This window comes from Nicrophorus vespilloides, unplaced genomic scaffold, assembly GCF_001412225.1.
Source record: "Nicrophorus vespilloides isolate i.1.1-1 unplaced genomic scaffold, Nicve_v1.0, whole genome shotgun sequence".
Lineage (NCBI taxonomy): Eukaryota > Metazoa > Arthropoda > Insecta > Coleoptera > Silphidae > Nicrophorus > Nicrophorus vespilloides.
The window spans coordinates 9,316-36,027 of record NW_017099976.1 but is presented as its reverse complement, the minus strand read 5'-3'; the positions used below and the strand labels follow the sequence as shown (position 1 = coordinate 36,027).

At 37.7% G+C, this 26,712-nt stretch overlaps 1 protein-coding gene across 4 annotated transcripts; it reads right to left on the bottom strand.

The window, feature by feature from the left end:
- Positions 1–934: 934 nt before the first annotated feature.
- On the bottom strand, positions 935–20,330 carry LOC108566454 (ankyrin repeat domain-containing protein 17-like). 4 transcript variants are annotated; one of them, XM_017926333.1, is made up of 13 exons: positions 19,999–20,330; positions 12,533–13,892; positions 11,958–12,475; positions 9,135–9,758; positions 8,499–9,074; positions 7,786–8,301; positions 7,432–7,572; positions 7,245–7,341; positions 6,714–7,148; positions 6,200–6,576; positions 1,663–5,439; positions 1,345–1,581; positions 935–1,065 (listed from the first exon to the last, which is right to left on the bottom strand). In XM_017926333.1, the coding sequence occupies exons 1-13, from the start codon at positions 20,236–20,238 to the stop codon at positions 1,030–1,032; spliced, it is 8,934 nt and encodes a 2,977-aa protein (XP_017781822.1). In that variant the 5' UTR covers positions 20,239–20,330; the 3' UTR covers positions 935–1,029. The 4 variants fall into 4 exon arrangements, with proteins under 4 accessions (XP_017781822.1, XP_017781820.1, XP_017781821.1 ...); XM_017926331.1 differs by having other exon boundaries at positions 11,958–13,892; XM_017926332.1 differs by having other exon boundaries at positions 8,499–9,047; positions 11,958–13,892.
- Positions 20,331–26,712: the final 6,382 nt, after the last annotated feature.

The following is a 26,712-nucleotide window of genomic DNA, read 5'->3' as shown; positions in this document are numbered from 1 at the left end:
TTTTTAGTTTGTTTTTGTTTACTTGAATAATAGTTTGAACCACTAATAATCGCCAGAGAAACATACAAGGAAACCCCCAGGAAAAATATACATATTAGTAAACGTCGCGCCTACACAATACTTCTTAATCTCTGTTGTCTCTTGTCATCATCCACAATTTGGCCTACAATCTTCGTTCATCTGTTCCTCTCTCTCTCTTTTCCACATCACTCTCCTCTTCAGAATCAAAACCCGATTTTTACCACTCATTCATTTTTGGGTCTCATTATTATTATTATTAGCGATAACCGAATAAATATATATATATACCATTAGACATTTTGCATGTAGGTCTGTATATGTATATATATATTTATTTACTCACATGTATATTATTATATAATAAAAACAAAGTTCGTGGCATGCAAAAATTTCTAACATTTAGTAACAACATGAAACAGCGTCAGAGACATACGTGAACGACCGACCCGAAAAAGTTTAAAATTAAAGTGTGAAATGTATACAGAAAAAAAGAAGAAACGAACAGCAAAACCAAGAATCCGTCTATATAAATGTTTTGTTTATTTCCCCCACAACACGAATAATAATAAAATTAAAATAAACAAAACACATAAAAAAAGAAAAAATAATTGAAATTCGTAATAAAAGCCTACTGAACGTGGTTTCAATTTTAATTATCATTAATCGTAGATTGTTTTTTTTTCTCATGTCGTAAAGGCCTACTACAAAACATGTAATATATTATAATTTTTTAATTTTTTTTTTGCAGTTTTCATTAAACCCTTAAACACATAATTTACTTATACTTTTTTTTAAATATTGATATACCTTAAAAAAATCTATGTTTTTTTTAAATATAATATGAACAAAAAATTAAGACGAATTGAGTGGAACTAAAAAAAACGAAGAATAATAATAATAATAAAGAGGAGAAAATAAAATAAAAAGAAAATATGTAAAGAAACATAAAATGATTTTGTTGTTGTTTGTTTGTTTTTGTCTGTTTTAGATACTGGTGTGATTATTCCTTTACGGATTCCATCGGTTGTTCATATTCGACCATCTCTGAAACACACAGAAATTATGATTTTTATAATGTTTGCTAATATACTTATAACAAAGATTTGCACTTTTTTTTTAATTAAATATACAGTTGATGTACAATATATTACTACATTAAAGGTTATTTAACACAAAAAAAGTTTTTAAGCAATTTATATATATAAAATTACGAATTGCTGGTGTGTATAAAAATACTGATTGATTGATGTAGTTTAGTAGTGTAGTAGTAAATGGATAACAATAAAATCTCTTACAGTAGACTATTTATTTAGTTAAACTTACGCGCTGTTTATCTTGCAACTCAGCCATGTTCTGCCTTGCCTCCCAAGTGGCCAAATCTGATTTAAGATCTGAGGGAAAGTCGTGTTGAATGCCAGTTGCGCCTGCGACAGAGGCAACAGCAGACATCTGCTGCTGAGGCGGTTGCTGCTGCTGTTGTTGTTGCTGCTGCGATTGTGGGTAGTAAAATTGGCGTGACATATTCATGTTAAAATTGGGCTCCATTGGCGGTATGCCATGCTAGAGAAACAGAAAGAAAACAAAAATTAGTAAAAGGAACGTTCAATTCAGCGCGACAATTGAAGATGTCGAAGTATTTACTTGTAGCGTCGAATCGATTATGTGGATATCTTCGTTATAGAGAGACGAGTTCCTGCCGAGAAAGGGTTCCAGATTGGTGCGCGACCATTGGTTGTTCATCCAACTGCTGGCATCGTTGGTGGGTGTACTGGCGTTTCCGCTACCAGATGGATTGAAGGACGACTTGCGTGCGCGCTCAGTGCCAATGGGCTGCGGTTTGTTGCGATCCTCCAAGTAATGGTTCTCGTTCATAAGAAGTTGGTGCGCTGGTGGAAGATTCGGAGACATCGCAGGCGAGTTATTCCCCATGTCTCCAGCACCGTTCTCCATCATAGCCTCCGTCGCACGTACGATATGTTGCAGGGTCAAACCGGCCATTCCGGTCATGATGTCGTTGTGTTGATGACTGAAGGGCATCTGTAGCATAGCCCAGTTGTTGTTCCCCTGTGTCTGAGGTGGTGGTGGTTGTGGCTGTGGTGGTAATTCCCTACGATGGTAGTTCAACATCGGCTTCGCAATTGGAGGTGGGTAGGAGTTTTGGTAGCCGTTGTACATCTGGTTCTTGCTCATGTGCATGCTGCTCGAGAAATCGGGCGCTTTCGGATTGAGCCTGGAGATGCTAACGGGGGGCTGCTGTTGCTGCTGCTGAGAAAAGTTCAAGTGCTGCTGCATGGAATTGCCCTGGAAAGCTTGCAGAAGGGGCGTGGAATCCGCCAATATCGGTGCGGACTCCGAATAGTTGCTCTTGAAGTGACTCGAGTCCGATAGATGGTTATTCGACGGGAAGTAATGCGGCACATCGTTGCTGCTATTGTTCGCTTGCGGCCTGTTATGCGAAAGGTTGCTGCCAATGGGCGGAAGCGGACCCTTGCTGTCTCCGTAGTAGTTGGGCAGGTTCGGTGGTGTGGTGCTGTTGCTGCTGGTCTTGGAGGAGACTGGCGAACAGACAGCCGTTCCCCGATAACCAGGTGCTTTGGAGGCGTCCACCTGCGGTTCATCGTCGGCGTACTTGTTTTGCGATGAGCCTCCAGTCACAGTTGCAAAGTTAGCCGGCTTCTGTGCCTCGTTCTTCCAAGTAGGCTGCTGCGTCAGTGTGTTGAACAACGAGTAGACCTGAGTGGTGGTCACCGTTGTAGTTTGAATCGTCTCTGGATCGTGAGAATGGACACAGGAACTCTGAAGTAGGGGTGTTGGACTGCAGGGTTGGCTGATCACGAGGTCGTTGGATGTGGGCAAGACCGATGCGGAGAACGGCTTATTGCTCGTCGGATAGTGCTGCATGTTGGGTGGTGCAGATGATGTGGGCGTCGGCCTACTGTGATGGTGTTTCGGCGAGGATTGGTTACTTGGCTGATTTTGTGGAGACGTCTGCTGTTGCTGCGGCATCAATCTAGATTTGCTGTTGCTACTGCTGCTCGAAACTGACACCAGCAGTTGCGAGTTCTGATTGATTTCCGTCAGTTTAGCGGCGAACGTCTGGCTCGATGTTTTGACGCCCGTCGATCGGGTCGTGGTAGTTGTCGTTGTGGTGGATGAGTTGGCGGCGGCAGTGACTATGTTGCGTTGGTAAACGGAGGACGAAGATGGAACTGCTATCTTTTCGGGTTGTGGGACGGAGCCGCTAGCAGGCAGTCTAGGTGTAGGGGCGGAGCACGCGGCTGCGGCGGTGGGTGTAGCACGCGACGTAATGGTCGTGGTCTTGAAGCGACATGGGGCAAAGGGAGACAATAACATTGATTTTTGTTGACTCGCGGTTGTGACCACCGTTATGCACGACGTTGTAACTGTTGATGAAACTGCTTGGCTCGTCATTACTTTTCCTGCCACCTTCTTAGTTCCAATCTGGGTTTTGTCCCATAACGAAGTGGAAACAGAGGATGGAACCTTATTTGTTTTCGGCAACATCTGTAGTATGTCCACGTCTGGATCTCTGATCAAAATAGCAATAAGAGAGTGCGCTTGCCTCGTAGCCTCGGTCGTTCCCTTGATCGTTATGATCCTTTCGCCTTGGCCCTTGCTTTGCTTCTCGACTTCGATGTGGGCGCCGGTCGCCCCTCGGATCGCGTTAATGTTGCTTCCACCACGTCCAATAACCCGAGAAATGGCGTTCAGCGGTACGGACACCTTCTTCACACCAGATTCGCTACCACTGCTGGTAGCAACAGTTTGTACCGACGATTTTCTGACAACTTCTTTCCATCCGTCCTCTCTTTGTTTCCCAGCTTGCTTGGGACTTGTCGAAGAGTTCAATTTAGAACTGGAAGATTGTAAATCTTCTTTCTTGCTGCTGCCGCTGCTTTTGGCAGAAACAAAACTGTCACCAGTTGCTTCGAAATCATCCCTTTCAGCAGGGCTGCGAGTGGATGAGTCGAACACCAAACCCTTCCTCGCTTGGGCCACTTTGTTGCCCTTGCTGCTACTTTCCGTTTTCGAGGACGTTTCCGCTGCGTCTCTATTGCGTTTCTCCTCTGTCTTTGTGTCAGCTTTCTGAATGCTGCTGCTACTGCTACCAGCCGCGCTTCCGCGGCTTGTGCTTTGCGCTGCAGCAGCCTGACCTTTCTTCTTTTTCTTATCCTTTCTCTTCTGATTAGTTTTCACGTCGTTGCTAGAGCAGCTTCCTTGACTGTTTGCATCAATACCACTATCACCTTCCTCTTTATCTGCCGCAGATTCACCGCCTCCATTCATGATGGGGCTCACGTTGTTCTCTTGCACCGTGTCATCATCGTCCGCCGCCTTATCAAGATCTTCATCGTTCTTCTCGTCATAATCCTCGTTCTTTTTGTTCTCTTCGGTGAGTTTTCGCTTTTCCTCCTTTTTCTCCAGCTTCTTTTTCTTCTTGCGCTCTCTGCGACGCGCGGCCGCGGCTTTCTTCGATTCTTCACGGTTCTTTTCCATATCCAACTCCTCGAGAAGAATGGACGCGTTCTTGTTAGCCTTTGCTGCTTGAGTCTCTTTAGCGGCGCGAATGATTTTCACACATTCCTGGCATTTCTCCAGCAGTTCTTTATCGCTCACCGTTGATATGTAACGGATCATCTCTTGATCGCTAGGGAACTGAGAAACATGTGAAACCATCCATTTGACGACTTTCGTGTGGCCCTTGCGAAAAGCCGCCATCAGGCAAGAAACTTTGCGGTTGTCCTGAGAGTCAATGTCTGCGGACAGATTATAGAGTAACTCGACGACGTTCAGATGGCCTCCGTTGGCGGCCAACCATAGCGGCGAGTTTCCTTTCTTGTTCTTAACCTCGACGGCAGCTCCTCGACAGAGCAACAGCTCTACAAATCGTACATGCCCTTTGTCAGCGGCTATAGTCAGAGCAGTATCCCTCGAAGATGGGACGGGAGTTGCGTTAACCTCCGCCCCCTTATCAAGGAGCACTCGGCCAACCTCCACGTAACCACCGCTCGCTGCCTCCATGAGTGGCGTTAAGCCGGTTTTGGCGCGGTGCTCCACGTTCGCTTTCCTATCCAATAACAGGCTGACAACCTCGTGCCTTCCCTGGAAGCATGCGAGGGTCAGTGCGGTATTTCGGTTCGTTTCGATCTGCGCGTTGATGTCGCTTCCCATGTCTAGGAGCAACTTAACAGCAGACGTATGTCCGTTCATTGCGGCCAACATCAATGGCGAAATACCCAACTTACTACCGGTGCGAGAGTTAATCTCCGCCCCGTGGTTTAACAGCAACTTGATGATGTTCACATAGCCGCCGGATGCGGCCAAACTCAGTGGAGTATAATCGGAAACGTTGCGGTGCTCCTTGTTTGCACTCTTGTTTAAAAGAATCTCCACAACCTGAACAATAATATTTGCAACATTAGCAATATGTCTATACTAAATATTAATATTGGATTTATCAAAAAGTATATTTCTTTTACATAAAACTTAAGATGATGACTTAAATGTTTAATATCAGTTTTAACTGCAATAGAAAATGCATCTGTATTTAAATGTATTCGTTTTTTAAAATTCTTTGAAACGGACAGTATTTTTTAATTCGACAGTAATCAATGTAAGCTAATATTAAATAAAAATCAGAGATTAACATTTTTTATTAATTTTTATTGTATTACTTCACACAAAACTAACTTATTTATTTTTTTTTTTGGCTCCGGTCATCTTGAAATCAAAGAATTTTTCGAGTTGAATATTGAGATACAGCTGACACAGACGAGCCATCGAACGAGTTACAATATAGAACGCCTTAATGATTATTTCTAACACACACTTTTTTTTTGGTTCATCTATAATCTTTCAACAAATTATGGTGATGAAAATATTTGCTCAAAGACTATACATGCTTTTTTTAAATATTACTTATAACTACATCTAAATCAACTTTTTGATTAATCCATGTTTATTCTATTTTTTTTCCTTAACAAATCTAAATGTGATCCAATATATGAAATAGAATAATATAGTTGAAAAAAGGTGCTGAAAACTAGTTCCTTTCGGAATATACTATGATTATACATGTTACTTTGTGGCCTGTTTTGACGAGCTCACGAATAAGTTCACATATTTGCGGGATAAATAAGTCTTATAAAGTGCTTACTTCGTAACGGCCTCCAGAACATGCCAAACTCAGGGGCGTGTCTTTGGTGCGTTCGGATTGGGCCTCGATTTCAGCACCATTCTTGATGAGGATCTCAACAACCTTCTCATGGCCTGCAGTGGCCGCAAGTATTAAAGGAGTAAAGCCCTTTTTGTCGCGATGCTCAATATTAGAACCACGAGCAATAAGCAACTCAACGAGCTCCTCGTGGCCTCCAGCACAGGCAAGTGTGAGAGCGGTGTCATGATTACTCTCCGTCTCCGAATCCACATCCATGCAAAAGTTGACCGGAGGTACAGATGGCGATGCAGCCGTAGCCGTGGAGACAACCGCATTGGCATATTGGCTGGCTGCAGTTGAACCGTACTGAGTGATGGCTGTAAGAATAAAGAAAATAGAGGATAATGATGAGTCAATTATTCATGGTCTAACCGTCTGGATGAACGGGAGGTCGTCTATGCTAGTAGGCATAGGTTAATGGTGTTAGTGGGCGCTTGTTATTCATATAAATTACCTGAGTTAGGATCGATTTGGTAGTTTTGATTATTTTGGAACGGCTGCTGCTGGTTGTTGTTAACGACTGGCGCGACGTTATTACTAGAGGTAGGCTGGTGTCTGAACACCAGACGACCCCCCTTCTTCTTGAGGTTTTCCTGTACCACGGTAGACTTGTTCTTCTTATCCGCCACGGTCTGGGTAGCTGCTTGCACCTGGTGGGATACCTGGGGCTGTTGAACCGTTGCTACGTTCGTCGGATTCTGGGTGCTAGTGGGAGCAGCGACAGCAACAGAGTGTTGACTGCACGGCACTTCGCAGTGATGAGTAGTGGTCTGTACCAAGGAGTGGGTGCACGAAGGCGACGCAGCTTGGCTGCTGGTGACGGGCGGCGGTGGCGGAGGCGGCGCCGCGATCGCTTCAGTCGTGGATGGTGATGCGGCATTTGGACATGCTGCAAATGTTAGTTCGCACGCAAGTTAAATTTGTTAAAAAAAGTGGTAAAATCGAAAAAGAAAACCGGAAAGTTAGATTTTAAAGATTGCCTCACCTAAAGTGCGTTGCATCAAGCTGATACCCGCTTGGAATCCCGCCTGATATCCTCGATTTCCTACTTGGAGAAGATGCTCGTAAGTCTCAAAGGATTGCTGTAAGAACATATTTAAAATAGTAAATGTTATTCAGATTACAGTTGGAAATATATAAAAAGTTTTGGCAACACTTGTTGATGGTAATACCTGAACGGGAAGTTGAGCACCGTTGTTGGGAACTGCAAAGTACTCTACTCGGGACACGTCTCCGGTCATATCTTTCAAATCTTGCTGTATCGCCAAAGTAGCAATCATATTTTCGTCCAATGATGCGCTGTATGGATTAACCTGTAAATAACATAAAACCAGTTAATTCAAAGTTCCCTATTAAAGGTTACTAATATATATTTTTGAAATGATAATTGATGATCTAAATTCAAATCCATTTTATCAATGCATAGAAGTTTCATAATAGCGACATATTGTATATAATGTTCGTAAACTTAAGAACGTCAGTCTTTTTGGATTGTAAATAAAAATATTATATAAAATAATTGTTACCTGTAGGTTGTTTTGCTGTTCGGTCACGTCGTTGATGGTGTAACACTCGAGATTCTTTACGTCTTCGTCCTCTCGCATAAATTTGGCTCTGCGCTCCATGAGCTTGGTCGCCTCTTTAATAACATGATCAAACTCCACATCGGTTTTACGCTGCTGCAGTTGCTGAGCATTCTTGGGATCGCTGGTGCCGGGTACTTGAGTTGGAACAAACTCAGCCCTGATGACGCCCTGTTGTGGCGAGCTGTGGAATTGTTGGAGAATGGAGGCAGTCAGCATACTGTCCTGGTTGGCGGCGGATGTGGCATCTTCCTCCTTGAGCACAAAAGGTTCCTGATCTAGGTTGTCCAAATCTAAGCCCTGCAGAGTTTCTTGTATTTTCTCAACTTGCTGCTGCTGCTGCTGTTGTTGTTGAGGAGGAGGAATGAAAACTTGTTGCGGGTTGTAGAGTTTTCTTAGATTCTTGCCTTCCTTTTTCGAGACTGGCTTCACTTTTGGTCGATCACTAATAGCTGTATTCTGACAACGGATAAATTCTATATTAGTTATTATTAGGGGTAGCAGTACGTCCTGCGCATTATTTTATATATTCAGAATCTAAAAAATGAAGTAGCAATTGCTATATAGTTTAAATACGCACAAACTTCTTATTATTATTATTGACTGTTATAGTAAAATTTAAGATAGATTTGAGTAAAAATAATAAGTTAATTTACCTGGCTAACTTCCGCGTGTGGTGGAGAAGTTTGAAACTTGATTGGCTGCGTGACGGTGCTAGCGTTCGATGAGGTGCCCACGGTTGAAGAACTAGTGAGCGGGGCAAAATAGAAAGCTTGCTGTTGGTTGGCATTATTACTACTCGGCGGGGCAAAAGAATCGGCTGCAAGCTTAATGGGCGTCTGCTGCAGACAGGCAGTGCTTGTGTAGAAGGCGTTACTTCCGGAGAAGGCGCCCGCCTTCTGCTGCATGCCTGCTATGTCAATGTTGAGTGGTGGTGATGGGGGCAGTGTTGTAGCAGTCGCCGCTGCGGAGGAAGCGGCCGCCGCAACTGGATCATCCTGTGGAACGTTCAGTCCGTACTGAAACAGCATATTGTTGTGGGTCTGCTGCTTCCCGTGGAACTCCCTGTCCACTCGATGTAGTTCTTCAAGGATCAGTTGCTTCTTCTGGGAGCTTCCCTCGCCGGAGGTGGACGGGATGTTCTTCTTGCGATTCTTGACGTATGCGAGAATGCTCTTCCTGTTCTCGCCGAAGTTCTCGGGATCCTGCTTGGCAAGGAATTCCATGGCAGCCTTTGTGGCAAAAACTTCGCAATCATCTAAGTCGATGGGAGATAGAGGAGAAGTGCGTACCTGTTGAGCCTCGGCTGACGTCAGACTGCTACCGCCGCTCGCGCTGTTGCCGCCGCTGTCACCTTCGAAGATGTTGGTGATGGAGGAAACGGGAGCAACTGCAGCTGGAGTTGACACCGGGACGGCCACTGTAGAGACGGTGTTGGCGCTCGTTCCTGCTGGCGATGGTCGGCTGCACTTCCTCTGGCCGGTCGCTGTCGTCGTGGTTGCGGTGGTGCTGATGTTCGGGGAAACGCTGGTAGTGGTAGCGACGCTGTTGATGATGGTGGTGGTTGTTGTGCTCGTACTGGCGTAAGCCGCTGCTGCAGCCGCTGCCGCCGCATTCTGCACGTCCATCTGTGAGATGATGCGCACAGCTTCGGGGACCTCTTGGAGGACGGCGGGAGAGAAATCGGACGCCGGGTTAAACAAGTTAATGGAAGTTAGCGAATCGCGGCTACCAACCTGACCCGGCAACATAGATAGATTGGTAGCCGCTGTGGATGATGCCGCAGCGGCGGCCGCAGCTGCAACCACCGCTGTCGGCTGATGGTTCAACATCATAGAATGCGGATAGTCCAGCAATAGCTGCACAACATTCGTATGTCCACCCTTCGCCGCTTCTATTAACATAGTTGAGTTATCCTGCAACACAATACGTACAAATATAAGTAAATCATATATATTCTATTCATATATATTAGTTCTAGCAACTAATCTTATCCAACTTTAACATGTTAACAGCTTTTACTAGTTTGTCATCTATGATCTTTATAATTATATATATTATATTTTGTATAACCCTAATTACTGAATAATTTAGCTACCTCCTTGACAACCTCCCAATTATTTAAAATTTATTATCCCGAACGATACAAAATAAAACAAACATCAATTTGTAACTAATCTCCATGTTAAATAATTAATACTTTAGACCAATTTCTACCATAAATGACCCAACTATTACATTTGATCAAAGAAACATTTAGTACTGTTACCTCTGAATTGCATTGTTTTTTTTAACAATTCCAATTTCCATTGATAATTTATACTATGTTTTAATTTGGATATAACGTAAAAACGTTTCCTAGATGTTGCGCTATCGTATCGTGCATATTTCTATTAGTAGAGAAAATCACTTTTTGTGACCAGCTTAACTGGCACGAGGTCCTTCTATACAAGTTTCTATTTTCAAAAATTATTATCAATAGTGAGATGTACTCCAATATTTTTTACAATTTGTATATGCGTGCATTGAAAACAGACAATGACAACATATTTCTAACAAATCTATGTCCCTTTCTATGAACCTTTCAAAAAAAGTTGACATTATTATTATTAGAATTACTTTAAAAATGCTTAATTTTTGCAAATTTATATATCCCAATTACTTATACACTACATTTATTGTATAACAAATACATTTAATGCTATTAAGCTTTACCTGCTTTCAGTGAATATTTAGCAGAAATGATATTTGGATGTAAATTTGCAATGAAATAAATATAGTCAAAAATATGGAATGTAAATATGCTAAACATAAAGTTGATGTGAACATACGGCTGTTCTCGATGTGGAAGTTCACTTACGTTGTCTCTCATTAAAGTATGCACGATGTGTCTCTTCAACGACCACTTCAAACACGTTTACAACAGCAGATCGCAACATTTATTACTTTTTTTTCTCTTAAATCTCACGACGTACACATGCCTAGAATCATTACAGAAATTGAGAATTACATGAGGCATTTGATCCATATTTCGGCACGTTTAAAGATTGCTGATTTCAGAAGAAGAAAGAACTAATTTGAAAATATTTTGTTAAATGATGTTAGTGTGAAAATTATTGTTTTTATATGTAGTATGTAAAGCAAAAAAAGCGGCGTATATTTCTTATAAATCGTTCAACATTATAATTTCATATTCAGATTTGTAATAAATGTAGACAAGTATTTTTTTTATCAAAATAATATCAGTCAAATAACAATGGAAGGTGGACTCAGATTGTTAATGGTAAATATGAAAATGTGTTTTAAGAAACGCCAAATCATTGTGTACATGAATGCGATTATTTCCGATTTATATTGTTTTCGTAATATGCATATAACTGTTGTTTGCAAGCGAATTATTTTTGTTTATATCGATATCAAATGCTACACATTGTCATATTTCCTTAATTATTGTCTCTTTTAGAAACTAGAGAGTCAACAAATATAAAATACCAGTATAAATGTGAACGACAAAGTTGCATTGATTTTCTGCATTTCGCAAAGACCTGGAGATCGGTTTCGTCATTTGCATGCTAGATTACACGGTGAAAGTGAATCGAGATTAATAGACAACTGACCAGTAATTATTTTATAAAAACAGCTAAATATATTATTCAATAATCCCGAGTACACAGATTTGCAAAGAAATGTTGTGAAATAATGGCGTTATATTTTTTTAATAAATTTACTTACTTCAAGCTTTAATTTTGTTATAGACATTTTATATAGTTATCAATAGTCTAATGAAATAATTGAAAGGTTTTTTTTAAATTATTTTTTAAGTAATTATAGAATTGTTGCAATTATTAATTAGAAATAGTTAAATTTAAAACTGCCAAATAACTAATTGATACTGAATTAAGTAGTATCCAATATAAATTATTATTTAAATTCCAGTTCTTAAATTGTCATGAACATGATTATTGAATAGTTTTGTTTATAATCTAATATTCTTAAAGTTTTCTTCTACTGATCACGAATGTGTTATTATGGCTGTTTATTTGATTAATTAGAATTCTGTGTAGATCTTAATGAAAGATTGTTCGTGCAAGTGGATGGGTAGTGGTTTGACTTACCTTTAGCTTGTGGTTGGGATCTGCACGATGTGCCAGTAACAGTTCGACGACAGGTAGATGTCCACCGGCGCATGCCAGTGAAAGAGGGGTATGGTCATTGTTGGTGGTCTGCCTTCTGACATTCGCACCCTTGGAGATGAGGAATTGGACGGTGCATAGATGTCCGGCACGGCATGCTTTCATCAAGGGGGTGCGGCCACCCTCGGATTCGTGCTCCAAATCAGCACCGTACTGCAGGAGCAGATCGGCGACGTCTGTATGGCCGTTTTCACATGCATAGGTCAGAGCGGTGTCGCCCGTCTGCGTTTGGGCGTGCACATTAGCGCTGTTCTCCAGAAGGTATTTCACAAGTTCCAGGTGGCCTTCTTGCGCCGCTTCCATGAGCGGAGTGGACGCGCCCAATTCGATATCGGCACCGGCCTTTATCAAAAAGTCGGCTACCTCGGTGAAACCGCCGCAGCATGCCAACGTAAGAGCAGTTTCTTGAGTTTCGTCAGTTTGCGCATTTATGTTTGCACCTAAAATTATAATATTTTGTTGCAAAGTATTATAATCCGTATTGGTTTGTAAATTACCTTGACTTAAAAGTAAAGCCACCATATCTTCGTGCCCTTCTCGAGCGGCCTCCATGAGAGGGGTGTAGCCCTCATCATTGACCTCTTCGATGTTAGCGCCTCGCTCGATAAGGAGCATGGCGAGGTCCACGTGGCCACCGCAAGCGGCGAGCGTTAGGGGCGATTCGAAACTGTCTGTTGGCATGTTGACTTGGGCACCCGAGTCCAGCAGCAGACGGGCCACCTCAACGTGACCGTCCATCGACGCCTCCATCAGGGCGGTGTGCATTTCATCGGTCTTGTGCTCTTGATCAGCGCCTGCTTCCAATAAAAACTTGACCATTTCCAGGTGACCTTTGTAGCATGCAAGCGTCAGGGCAGACTCCTTGAACTCGTTGGAGTGCGTGTTGATGCCGGCGCCGTTCTCCAAAAGGATCATCGCAAGGCCTACGTGTCCTGCGCTCGCCGCTTCCATTAAAGGTGTGTGTCCATTTTCATTATGATCCTCCACACTGGCTCCATTTCCCAGAAGAAACCTCACCACATCTTGATGGCCGCCGGCGCAACCATACATGAGGGGCGTGTTTCCGGACGTAGACTGAGCGTTCACATCGGCGCCATGGGCCACCAATAGCTTAACAATGTCTAGGTGTCCTGCGGACGCTGCTTCCATCAAGGGCGTGCATTCGCCCTTGATACCACGGTCTTCCACGTTCGCATGCATCGCCAATAGTACTTGTGCTAACTCGTAATAGCCTGCGCTACAAGCTAAAGACAACAAACTCTCTCCGTCTTCGCTCGTTTCGTGCACTGATCTTCCTTCAGTCAACAGTTTACGCACTGTACCAACATCACCATCCGTACAAGCTTCCACTAACGACAGCGTCTTCTCTACTACCACTGGCTGCGCCTGCGGAGTTGGTTGTGGCTGCGACGAAGCCGATTCTTCAGGTTCCTGCTGCTGTTGTTCCTGCTCCTCCTGATCCTCTATCGTTAAGGTCTGTTCTTGTTGCTGTTGCTGCTGCTGCAACTGTTGCAATTGTTGTTGCTTGGATGCAACTACGGCTGCTGCCGCTGCTGCTGCTGCTGACGCTGCTAATTGGACGTGCGTCGATGTATCAGATCGCATACGCGTTAACGCTGCGGCCGCTTCGTCCAATGCACTGGACACGCTCGAAGTGAGTCTTCTCAATACTTCAGGATCGGCAAGATGTTTACCATCCTTCGTAGCCAATTGGCTAATTCCTGCTGCCTGGAGTAGTGCCTCCAAACGAGCTTGGGTCTCCGGATCGACCGATCTATTTTCCTGACTTAAGAGAAACTTCTCAGCTTCTACTTGGGGATCCTCTTCGTACTCTTGATCTATCACAAATGACTCCACCTGGAACAAAAAATGCAACACTACTCAATAAAAGGTATAAATGTTCATATCATAATTTTTAAAAAAACAAATGATACGATAAGCAGCTGGGCAACTGCATTTTCCTCCTTGATTCGATCAATCTCCTAATATCGCCAACTCAACTAATCTTATATAAATTGCAGATTGATATGAGAAATTTCAGTTTCGAAAAATTTACGGAAAATGTAATTTATTAATAAATAATTCCCATCAAGGGACGATATCTCAGTTGGCGAGGTAAAGCGAACTACTGATAGTATGACAGGTTAGTGGTAGTTTTAGACGATAGTTATAAAGGTGTCAACGAGTAATTGAAAAATACTGGTATTAAACGGATAGATGAATGAAGCGTGGAAATAATAGTTACTTTGATTCACTTGGAGTAGAGAACATCATTAGATGTTTAAATGTAGATTAATCTGAAGTAATGCATTTAAGGGGGTTACATACTTTGGGCCACAAAATTCGTTCTAAGTATTAAAAAAAAAATTGAGAAAATAATAATTAAAGCGGATGCTTCATTCGCGTTGTACACTAGATATGAAAATAATCAATAGATAGCAAAAATAATAATATTGATTCAACAATCGCCACGATTTTAACCTAAATTTACGATTTAACGCAAACGTTTTTCGACATTTTTAACTTAGGTATTGCAAATGTTAATTATTGATATTCTCGTTGTTTTAATTTTAGGTTAAAATCCGAAATATACGATAAATAAAATTATTAACATCAAAAAACTGTAAGACCTGTAGTTTCTATATAAGATCTAAACCAAAAAGTGGAAACACCGAAACCAAATTCTAATAAATTGGCACGCAAATTAAATAATTGATATAATTATATAAAATAATCTAGAAATTTTGAAAACGACAATTAATACGTCTAAAACATGCTTTTCGTCACAGCTACATGCAATAGAATGGATTGAGAAAATAAAAACGATTCGAAGCCACACTTAATGCATCGAATCCGAATCGCAGACCTTTCCGAAGCAAACCCACTCCGTTTGTGGTCTCCGATCTCTGGCTTCAGCTATCAAAAGAAGACACACAGATAATGAAAAGAATTGTTACATTCATGTACCTGAAAGACATGATTTATCTGATTTATATAGTTTAAAAAAGAAACATGATTTAAAGTACTTCGATAAAAACATTTACTTCGTTTTCAGTATAATAGTAAGAGATTATGGATGGATGGGGGGATCGACTCCTTTGCGTTACGGGTGATTAAGTTTCACGGATAAATGAGGATTACTTAGAAGAAGTATTGCACAGTTTGTTATAAAAAGAAAAATAAAACAGAGTTAATAGTTTATAACAAGATGGAGAGAGGCCTTGAAAAGGGGTTGTAACTTAGATAAATTGGAAGAGGTTTCAAAGTTGTCGGTGATGACTATTCGGTTGGATGGAAAGTGTAATACGGTAGCATTGGAAGGGAAAATATCGGGCATATTACATATTAATAGCAAGAACATGTCTCGCTGTCTGTTCTATTGGTAAGTAGCCATGGCGACGACCGCGCAATTTCAGCGTCGCCCCGAATCGTGTCGTCATGGAAATTTCGAATCGATTGTTTAACAATATAACCGGGGCCCCGTTGATTTTAACGAAACCCGAACGCAAACGAAAATAAATAAAAAAAGAAACAGACAGAGAATAAAAAAAAAGAGAGAAGTAAAAATAGAAGAATATAACCGCTGCAGCCACTTCGATTTTGCTTTCATTGAACTCTGTTGCGCTCAATATTCGCGCGATTACGATAATTCTAATATAAAAACAAAACTGTTTGAAACAAAAATGAAACAGCGAATGAATATAATGGACGACTTCTCTTCAATGTAAAGTACACGGCGTGCAGCAACACAATGGTCGGGAGAAAGTCAGTTTCCTTCAAATATGTTCACAGGCAAAATACGTATACGCACATACCAGAAAAAAAAAATAAAATAAACGCATTTTACGTTAGGCTCTATTCACCACAACAGAACCTATTCCTCACTGCGAAAGAATGTCAGTATTTGGAAAAAGTAGTCTTGGTCAGTGAGTAATACAATAGTGTTCCAAAAAAATATATATAGAAAGAGAGAAAACAATAACGTGGGTCGACGAATTTAAATGGAAACGTACCAATTTGCAAAATGATTAGTTGAAATGACCCTGGGAAATCATTAACATTCAGGCGGACGAAATACTAAAAAAAAAATACCATTGCGAAACGTCCTTTCTGAAGTACTTAGCCCAGGAGACATTTGCACCTACAATAAACGAGTCGAGAAATTGATTACTCGGCGTTTAATTTGAAAAATCTATGTATTTGCGTGAAGCCTAAACCTTGAGCAATAGAGAGTTCAAAGACATTTGACATTTCAATTGGAGGGTCAATCATTCGGACTTCAATTCTCCACAAATATATATAGATATAAAAAATATATGCCTGCACTATTCGTTTTCCATTTAATGTATTCCAAACGCTTGATAATTGAACGGCCACATTTAGAAGATTGGTAAACATGAATTGTTAAAAAATAATGCATGGAAGACCTTTGACCTCTTCTCAACTAACACAGACACGCATACAACACACATTATAGCGATTCAATGCATTTTTATTAGATGCAGTAAACAGGACACCATTTTCTTTTCGGCTCCGGCGCGCACTGAACTTACTACTATTTTCTGTTTCAAAGATATCATCTGTTCCTTTTGCTTAGTTTTTCACGTGATGCCTTGTTAACCTAACGTTTGAATGAGTCAATGATTTTGCCTGACTCACATTTCTGTTAAAATACATTTGTAAACGAGTTTTTTGGAATAATTCTCCAAAAAAAAAAATGAATACATAATCAAATTCATAGTGTCTATCAACTAACAAAGCAAACATGCGTATTACAGCACAGAAGAATGGTATGCGCACAGGCAATTGATAACAGCGTGATAACACTATCCAAACGTACGTAACATTGTTCTTAAAAACAAGAAACTGCATTTATTCATTATTTTCATTCAATGATTCGCATGTGAAAGGAAAATGTAAACCATTTAAGGCATGCTTAATGTGAGGCACAACATCAAATAACATTCTTTGGCTTATTGTACAATCATTAATTATACTTTATGTATAGTATTGTCATTACAAATGCTTTTCGACATTAAGCATTCACAAATTGATGTCTTCATAAATTACTCAATTCAATGCTACTCTGATGAAATAATAAAGAATATAATACTTGCATATTGTTCTTTGTTAACTTAAAGACATATATTAGAAATAGTATATACTTTCATCTACCTTTTATGATTCATATAGATTATGTCAATTGTGATACTTCTGAAATTCGTAATAAAAACTTTACATAATTGAAATGCTAAGATTATATTTGAAATAGTAAATAATCTCAATTAACACATTACATTGATTCTATATTTACATTACACATGTCTGCTTTCACCTTTCTATTGGCATACGCGAAATGTCAATTTAATTATGATGTTATTGATTCATCATTATAGGACACTACTATAGCATATTATGCAGTAATAATGCACTTCAAAATAAATACTATTTTTAACCTATAAATTATAACAAGACTCGTCAAAACGAAATTGTATGTCACGTGATTAATTTAATACACATACACATAGTAGACTTGAAATCAAAGTAATATTGATCATTGTTATATATAATTTATAATATATGTGTATTAAGTTTGCTTTTCAATTAATAAAAATAATTATTATTTGTATCAAATATCACAAATGCACAATACACTTTGTATAATGTGTTCAAGTGATTCAGTAATTGATATACAGCAATTGATATACAGTACATGTTAATTTGATTGTTTTTTTTATGTAATTTTATCAATTTTAGTAAATTCTGTACTTAAATGAAAACTGATTCATAGTAATGAATTGTATAAAGTAAATGAAATATTTTCAGTTAATTCAATGAATGTTAGTACTCCAAATTGACACTATACTTAAGAAACATGAGATAAATTTTAGATATTGAGTGAAAGAATGACAACATGATGCATGTAAAATGAACCTATTTTACTTGAGATTAAAATAAATAGTTAAGGTTAAAGTACAATTTCAATGATAATTTATGATAATAAAGTTCACACATATTGTTCATGATTATCAAATGAACGTTAATATTCTTATATTATTTGTTTGGATCTATGAAGTTGACAGATGAAATGTTGACAAATTTAGGTTATGGTAGATATTAAATGCAATAAACAGTTTCACAAAATTGATTTATAGATTTCTATAAATCTAACCTAATGTTCAGTTTGTTAAATGATATTACTATTATACTATCAAATACAAATAAGAAATATATAAACTTGATGATAAACTATGACAATAATGAACTAAACAATATCAGTTTCTGACATAGAACTTCTTTGTAATCAGAGATGCAGTCGACACACCAAAAAACAAGCAATTGATGCAAGTCTTGGACCAAATGTCAACAGCAAAAGTGAGGTTACAGGATTGAAGAACTGCATCGATGGATGACTGAGAATGATGTAATCAGTGGGGTATTAAAAACAAATAACAAACACTAGACAATAGTGAATATATATTACTTACATTAGTGCTTTCAGTTGGATGATGGGAATGAGGATTTGGTGAGAAGGAATGCGTGTATCTGCTCATTGCAAAAGCGGGCGCAATTTGTTTATAGCCAAATGAAGTAATAACAAACGGAGCATCGCTTTGATTGCAATGATTATTGTTAAATGCGCGCGTTACCGAACAGTTCCCAAATAAATTGGCCAACGCATGGCCTGTTACGACCGACGGATATGGCGGTTCAATTACGCACGAAAAGGAGAGGACTACAAGCGAGCAGTATCGTACCTGTTGATTATCCACTGGGTTTCGGTCAACGATTTCCGTGAGACTACCAATGCGACCGACGTAACTTCGTTCCCTTGATTTGCGAACGTACACTCGCTTTCGTGGGGGTTGAAACGTTCGTTTTGTGTTGGGGGTTCTTTTTGTTCGCCTTTTTCTAGGTTAGAAACGTAACGAACGGATGGTTGAATGGCGAACGGTCGGATGTATTGAGAGTGGCCGACGCATCGGTCATCCCCCCTTCGTACGAAAAAAACCCACAAAAAGAAATTTGCGACCGACACACACACACGCACACACCAAGGTGCACAAAATTTAAACAAAAAAAAAACTAAAACCGTACCTCCGTTTTATATATACACGTACATACGTATGTATATGGATGCTTATATATAATGTAATGGGACGAAATTGAAAAGGAGGCTCGGTTAAAGATGGCGCTGGCGCGCGCGCAATTTCCACAGCCGCCCCCCTTTTTTTGTCATCATCTGGTGGTGAATATTTTCAGCTTGCGAGAGATGATTTTGATGATGGGAGTCTACGATATACTGTTGGGTTGATGATCAGGATAGGGTTGGTCGAGCGAGACGAAATATCAGGGATAAGGAACTCTCTCTCTTTTTGTCTCTCTCTCGTTCGCTCGGTTCGTCGTCTGGATCATCGGCGGCGGCGATCGATCTCGACGAACGACGGTTTTCCGATAATTAGGGTCGAGGTTAATTGTCCTCCGCTCCCTCTCGACGAGGGTGTCCCACCACCGCGGGCGTCTTCGACGGAGAGAACGGAATCAATTGCCTTTCGCTCTCTTTTCTATCGGCGGATCCTGCAGATCTGCGCAAGATGTCTCTCGAAAGAAGGAAGTTCATTGATACCTCGGCCTCGGGGAGTTGGAAAGCCAGCGGCAACAGCGAATTTATTTAATTGTGTGCATGTACTACTAGGTTTGTGTCTGTCCGTCTGTATGTATGTATATGTGAATATGTTCGTATATATGTGTGTGTGTGTGTTCTGTACGAATGTACCATAGCATGAATGTGTACATGTGTCTGTCTGGCTGGGAGAGTATGTGTGTGTGTGTGTGTGTGTGCATGTACGGGTGAGTGTGCGTGATTGTGTACGTATGTGTGAGAGAGTGTGAACCTTTGTAAATACGCGGCGCAAAAGAGTCGGGGGGGGAATTTTCTGGGTATGGAAATCGGGATAATTACCTCGGAGACGCTGTCCTCTTCGCTTTCGGAGGTATCAGACATGAATTGCCTGTGCTCCGAGTAGGTTTCCGTCGGGCTCGATGCGGCCGATGATTGGTGGTTGACGATGGGAGTCGACGGCAAGTTATCGCGCTGCTGCTGCTGCTGCCGTTGCTGCTGGTGCTGCTGCTGGACAACTTGACTGTTCACTTTATCTATTTTCGGATTATCTGCGGCCGTACCTTGTGCTACATTCTGCATTTTTGCACCGGCATTCGAACCAAACACTGTCGCACCGTATTCGCGATTCCTCCTGGCTCGGCGCACTCGGACACTTGCTCACTCGCTTCCGATAACATTCGCGTTACGATTCCTAAACTCTCATCGCCGTCGCCATTTTCACAAATGGCCGCCACTTCCACAGACACACATACACACGCGCGCGCGCTCTCATATACGTACACGTACACACGTTCGCCTATGTGCATGAACGTATACGTGCACGCGCACACATGCACGCAATCACACACACACACGCGCGAGATCACCGGAGCCGACCGAGCCGCTGCCCTGGTCCTTGCACCGTAACCTCCCGATCCTGGACCAGCAACGCCATCTGACCACGTCTCCTGATACCTGTCACTTCTGACAATTAAAGGAAATTCTCACAGGACGCCATCCATGTACCATGTAACTCAATGTACCTATCATCCAGCGAGTTCGTCTGGCTAAATATAAATTGGAGTCGCCGCTCTCGCTCGCAACGCGCACAGGATGCGATCCTTGTATCTAGTGCTCCCGGCGGATATAGGTGGCTTCATTGAATGAAACTAATTGCAGGCGATTCATCGTGGGACTCATTTCTTTGCATGATATATGTACACGTTACACAAGTATCCCAGAGCATTAACTTTCTCAGAAACACGACGCGGCTTAGATTTCATTTGTATTTTTAAGTTATATCAATTCGAAGTTTCTGATACCATGATTAAAGATAGCAGTTATATATCATAAACAACAACAATTTATCTTATTTGTCAAATACAATTAAAAGAAAGATTGTATTTTGATAGTTTATATGTATCATTTTATGATTATTACAATTGACAATTCTAAGTTTGAGACCACTAGTTTATCTAAACTAGCTCCCATCATCTTGTAATTAGTTTTATAACTTCTAAGTTCAAATATATATGATATATATATTGTTATGTTTGAGTATCATTTATTACTACTAAATTTGAGATAACTAGCTTATCTAAGTTTGCTTCATGATAGTAATTATATATCAAGTAATATAACAGGTTATTTGATTTGTCAATTCAAGACATATGTATCATTTTAGGAATGTTACTACTACAAATTTTAAGTTTTTTATAAACTTGCTCTTATTATTTTTTAATCTTTAGTTTTATATAATATATCATATAAATCATATTGATATAAATTGTTACATTGAGTATCATATTATGATTGTTATTTTATTTCTAAATTTTAGATAACTAGCTTTTGTAAGCTTGCTTCAAGAGAGTATATCATGTATCATGACAGTTCATTTTCATACGAAGAGAATATATTTTTACAGTTTTATTAATCCAATGTTTGAGAGATATATATTTTCTGAGATTTATTCAAAATATCTAAAAAAAATATATATTTTTTTACATTTGTCACCCATTATGTAAAATCTTGTTTTATCAATTAGTTCGTGATTAGTGACAGTTTATTTGAATTGTCAGATACATCGACAAATCACGGAAAACTTCACAAACTTTCAATTATTGAAATTAAATATCATGTAACTACAACGAGATAATATTAACGTTTTCTATTGCTGTCTTGTATTAGTAATTAAATATTGTCCTAGGCAAACAATTTAAACTTCTATAGAAAAATTCAAACGTCGTTTACAATGACAGTTGTCAATCACTTTTACTCGAATCGATATTAGATATAAATGACATAATATTAAACATATTTTGTATTGTTACATATCTATAATGGAATGTTAAAGGCTTATATACACAAGTTTATTGATTGGAACAACAGAAGAGTTTACGACGACGGGAGGAGGTAGGGAAGAATCCCTGAACTTTATCCCAGACACAATTTATGTAGACTGTGACAGTTGTCAGACGCATTCGTCTTTATTAAAAACGAAACGAAATGTCTCATACATATTATTATTTTTTTAATATACCAAAATTTTATTATTTCACGATATTATATAAATTAAAAAAATACATAATAAATATTAATATATTAACGGTACATCAGAAATAATATATTTGCGGTCTCAGCATATTGTGTTTCTTTTACATTTCAAACAATCATAAAAGTTTTAGGCACCGGGTGGCAAGGATCGACGTTTGCTAGACTTCGAACGCAGACAGACAGCATTTGCAACTAATGTGCTTTGTCATATAGAACGATAATTTATTACAGTTGTCAGACACATTCACCACTATTCACATATAACATAAGAAAAATCTTTTTCCATTTTGAAGAAATTTCTTTAGAATTTTACTTGTGTAAAATACTTCAATTTGTTAATAGAAAGTATAGATGTAATATTATAAAGTAATTTGTTTTGAAGTATTTGTAAAAACAAAACTTTAATGTTAGATATTTATATTATTAACAAGTGCAAATTACTTATAAAAGTATAATTCAAACTAAATATAGAATTTATAATTATATAAAAGTAGTTAACGAAAACATTATAGGCTACTTAAAAATGTACAAAGATGTATAAGATAAACTAAGTGAAAAGGGTCGATTTTAGACAAAAAAATTGTTCAGAGACTGAAAATTTCACGTTTAAATCACCCTGTAACTTACTTCGCAGAAAAGCCATCAAAGATTTGAATGGAAGGTGCTCAGGTTGTGACTTAATATAATAGATGTGGACAGTCTTAAAATTCTGCAAAATTAATGTTTAAACAAATATTAAAGGAAATGAAGTAAACTGAGAAAGTAATTTTTACAAAATTTGATTGTATACTCGAGAAATATTTGTATTAATATGAAACAAATAGTCGATACGAAGGTGATACAAGTTAACCAAAATCAAATAAAAATCCATTGAATTTGTCGTAGTCGATAAGATAGAAATCTAAGCATTCTAAATAGGTGATTTCCTCGAAAAGTTTATAGTAAAGAGAATTTTAATGTCTCATTCTTTAAAGTTATTTTTAAATAAATATTAAAACAAAAGATGTAAATCTAGTTAGTAAATGTCATATAAAAACTTTGGAATTTGAGGCCCTGAGCATAAATATGAAATGGGACCCTGAATGCATGAATAGAGAGGAAAATTTTGAGAGTTTGTTCACATCCGAGAAAAAATGTGAAAACACCCGCTTTCTGACTATGGGTCCCCAACTAACACTGAAGAGGTTTCAGAGTTTGATCAAAACTTTGACTGAAAATCATGAAAGGTAAAACACTTTATTACGATAACACAGATATCTTCTCTTCTACCAAATTAATGTAATTCGTATTTTACGAAAGTTTCATGTTTCTATTGCAGCAGTATAATAATGCGACGGTTGGGGACATTACGGCTTGTTTTTGTATAACAAAATTAACAGATGAGATGTACTTGGGGACAACCCTATAGTGAATAGGGTAATTAGAGGATAATAGAGGATTCAGATACAATAAGTAAATTAAAGGAAAAGAGAAACAAGCAGAAATAATAAATTCTGAAACTATTGTAAAAAGAACCAATAAAACAACTTGAAGAGAGTAATTTTTGAACACCAAGATGGTACATAGAAATAAAAGAGGAAACATGATTTTTTTGACCAAATTTGTATAGGAAGGATCAGGAATTGATGAACTAGTATTCTATATTCTTGATCAATCAAAGGATGAAAAGAAGGTCATACATTTTTCTTGAATTAAATTCGTTTAGTGTATATATTTATTGTTTGTAATGTGTGTAAAAATAAAAGAAATACATAACAAAATAAAAGTTGTTTTATTATTATTATTATTTGACAGACAATAGATTTCATCCATTTATGAAATCTATCAGCTGTCACCTATATTGATTCTTAGTAAATACATATTTTGATGTGTTTTCAATGAAGAGCACCAGGATATATAGAAATACCCGTTTGTGTACTTGTTGGAGCACCGATTGAGGATTGCTGTTGTAATCAATATATCAGAATCAACTTGTTTTTTCAAATGACGTAATTTGACGTTTAAATTTTAACCTTCTAATTTAAGCAATTTGGCGTATAACAAAGTGGTTTAATATATTAAAAATAATGCGTAAATAAAAGGATATTCCAAAAACAATATGTTAATGAAATTGTTCGGAATTATCAATGTAAATGTATAAAAATCAATTGGAGAAATTTATTTAATGGCCGATTCTAGTTACAAGATTATCCGTTAAAATCTGATATTCTTAAGTTATGTTGGTTATTAAATATTTAGATACTGTTTTTTTATTTGATAGAAAAAAAAGATTTTATGACCAAAATCTTTTATTATTATTGTAAAATAAACATGAAAAAAATTTAGTCTTACAAATATTTTCGAAACGTTTTTACCTTGAGGAACCGATTTACACTTGACTATAACTTTTATGTTATTGTCTGAAATATGATACATTTCTAAATGTCAATTGTTGTCAGTATGAGGCAAGTGAAAGAAAATAGTTTTTTGGAGTTAGTTAAAGTAACAAAATCTTATGATTAGGAAATATTATCATCTACTGCGTGGTTTAAAAGCGGAAGAAATAAACGAATTCCGAGAAGGACCCCAAGGTCTGTCTATACACAAAGCAGGACCCTATTGGATAGTTAAACAAGGGTTTCTAGGAATGTGGGTGACATGTGTTGGTAACTCAAAAAAAAAAACAAATGAGTCTCATATGAAGTCTATAGAAAGAATCAACAATGTTACTAGATATTAAAACTGTAATAACAATTTTATTATTATTTTTATAGTTTATATAAGATGTAAAACGTGATTCAAAATAAAATGTGTGATGATGAAAGCACATTTTATCGGTGAGGATATAAATAGGTTAGTCTTTGCTACATAGAACATTGAGCATTTGGGAGGTTGCCAGGGTAAGAGGGTTCGTGAAGAAAACAACAGGTATACGGATTATGGGTCCAGATTGAAAGCTGATTTGCCAGAGGAGCGAATAAGAGGCCTTTCTCGTTTCACCCAAATTTTAAAACGGATTTCGTTCTTTTCTTTTGCAATTACCACTAAAATATTAATTTGCTAGATTATTATCCTTAATTATCATAATTACTTACTATTGAATATATTTACATGTTTTATTATTAAATCATGGTAATAATGGTAACTTTATCCAATTTATTTCAGACATAAACAATAAAGTTGATTTTAAGCTTCATTTGATAACTGTAGTTAAACTTAGATTTTCTTTGAATCTAACAATATGAAGTTCGCACAGTCGAGAAAAGAAGATGTATTTATAGCTAATAGTTTAATAAATATGAATCTATAATTAAATTTGGTCATTCTATTTATATCTTTAGGATGAAATAATATTTAAAGTTAGAATCTATTAAAACATTAGATATCTATTGAAATCATGTTAGCTCAATGGATATTTCTAAAATTAGAACTGGATGAATCATTGCTTTGACGTTTTGTAATCAAAAAGATGATATTCCTATGATTATATTAAATATAAGTTTCATTTATTTTCATTTAAGAAAACCAATGTTTCTTGCTTTTTTTTTAAATAGAGAAAAAAACAAGTTTTAACATCACGAAATGATAAAGGTCGATAAGCACCAATCGAGAGGGCAGAAAAAGGATCGTGTCCATTTGAAGAGAAAAAAAAAACTAAAATCACAGTTAATGTCTGAATAATCTCATGTTTGATGAATGATAATAAGTACAAATATAGTGAAATTTATATAAATTGATTCAATAAAATAAATATTTTACCTTTTACCATCACAAGTTATTAGTTTATTGATAATAACTTAGAATGTTTAATAAGTATTTATTTATATTTTTACTTTATTATCAAAGAGGAAATAATCAAAGTTTTTATTAAATAAACCATAATATAAATGTGTGTAAAAACATATTTTTTTTATTAAGATTCTAAATAGAACTTTGTTATAAATGAATGAGTTTAAATATGTACATTGTACAGTTTTGTGTTCGTCTGTTATTTCTGGAATGTATTTGAATAGAATTGAACCACAAGCACCATCTAGTGCTGAAAAATTTTAATAACAGTGACTACTAGTTTCAGGAAGCTCAATTTTGATAGTATTACAAAGAAGTAAATGCTGAAGCCAAATGAGGAAGTGGGAAGGAAAGGAAAAAGAAAGAGGTAAAACTCTAAAAATAGATAATATTGATTATGAAATTTGTTATAAAATTATTTCAGAAATTTGTCAAATAATATACACAACTGACAGTTATTAAATATGAAACAAATTTTAAATAATCAAATCAAATATCAATTACTAGTAGTTTCAGGAAGCTTAACTTCAATACAAATAAAAACTACAAAGAAGAAAAACTGTAAAAATAGAAAATATTGCGTTAGCCCTTTGGCCAGCCTATTAGTATATATATTTTTATTGTATGTTAAAATTTATTTATGTATAAATTGTACTTTTTTTTCTCTTCTTCTTATGTATCGATGTATGGCCAATAAATGATTATTATTATTATTTAGAAAATATTGATTATGAAATTTGTTATAAAATTATG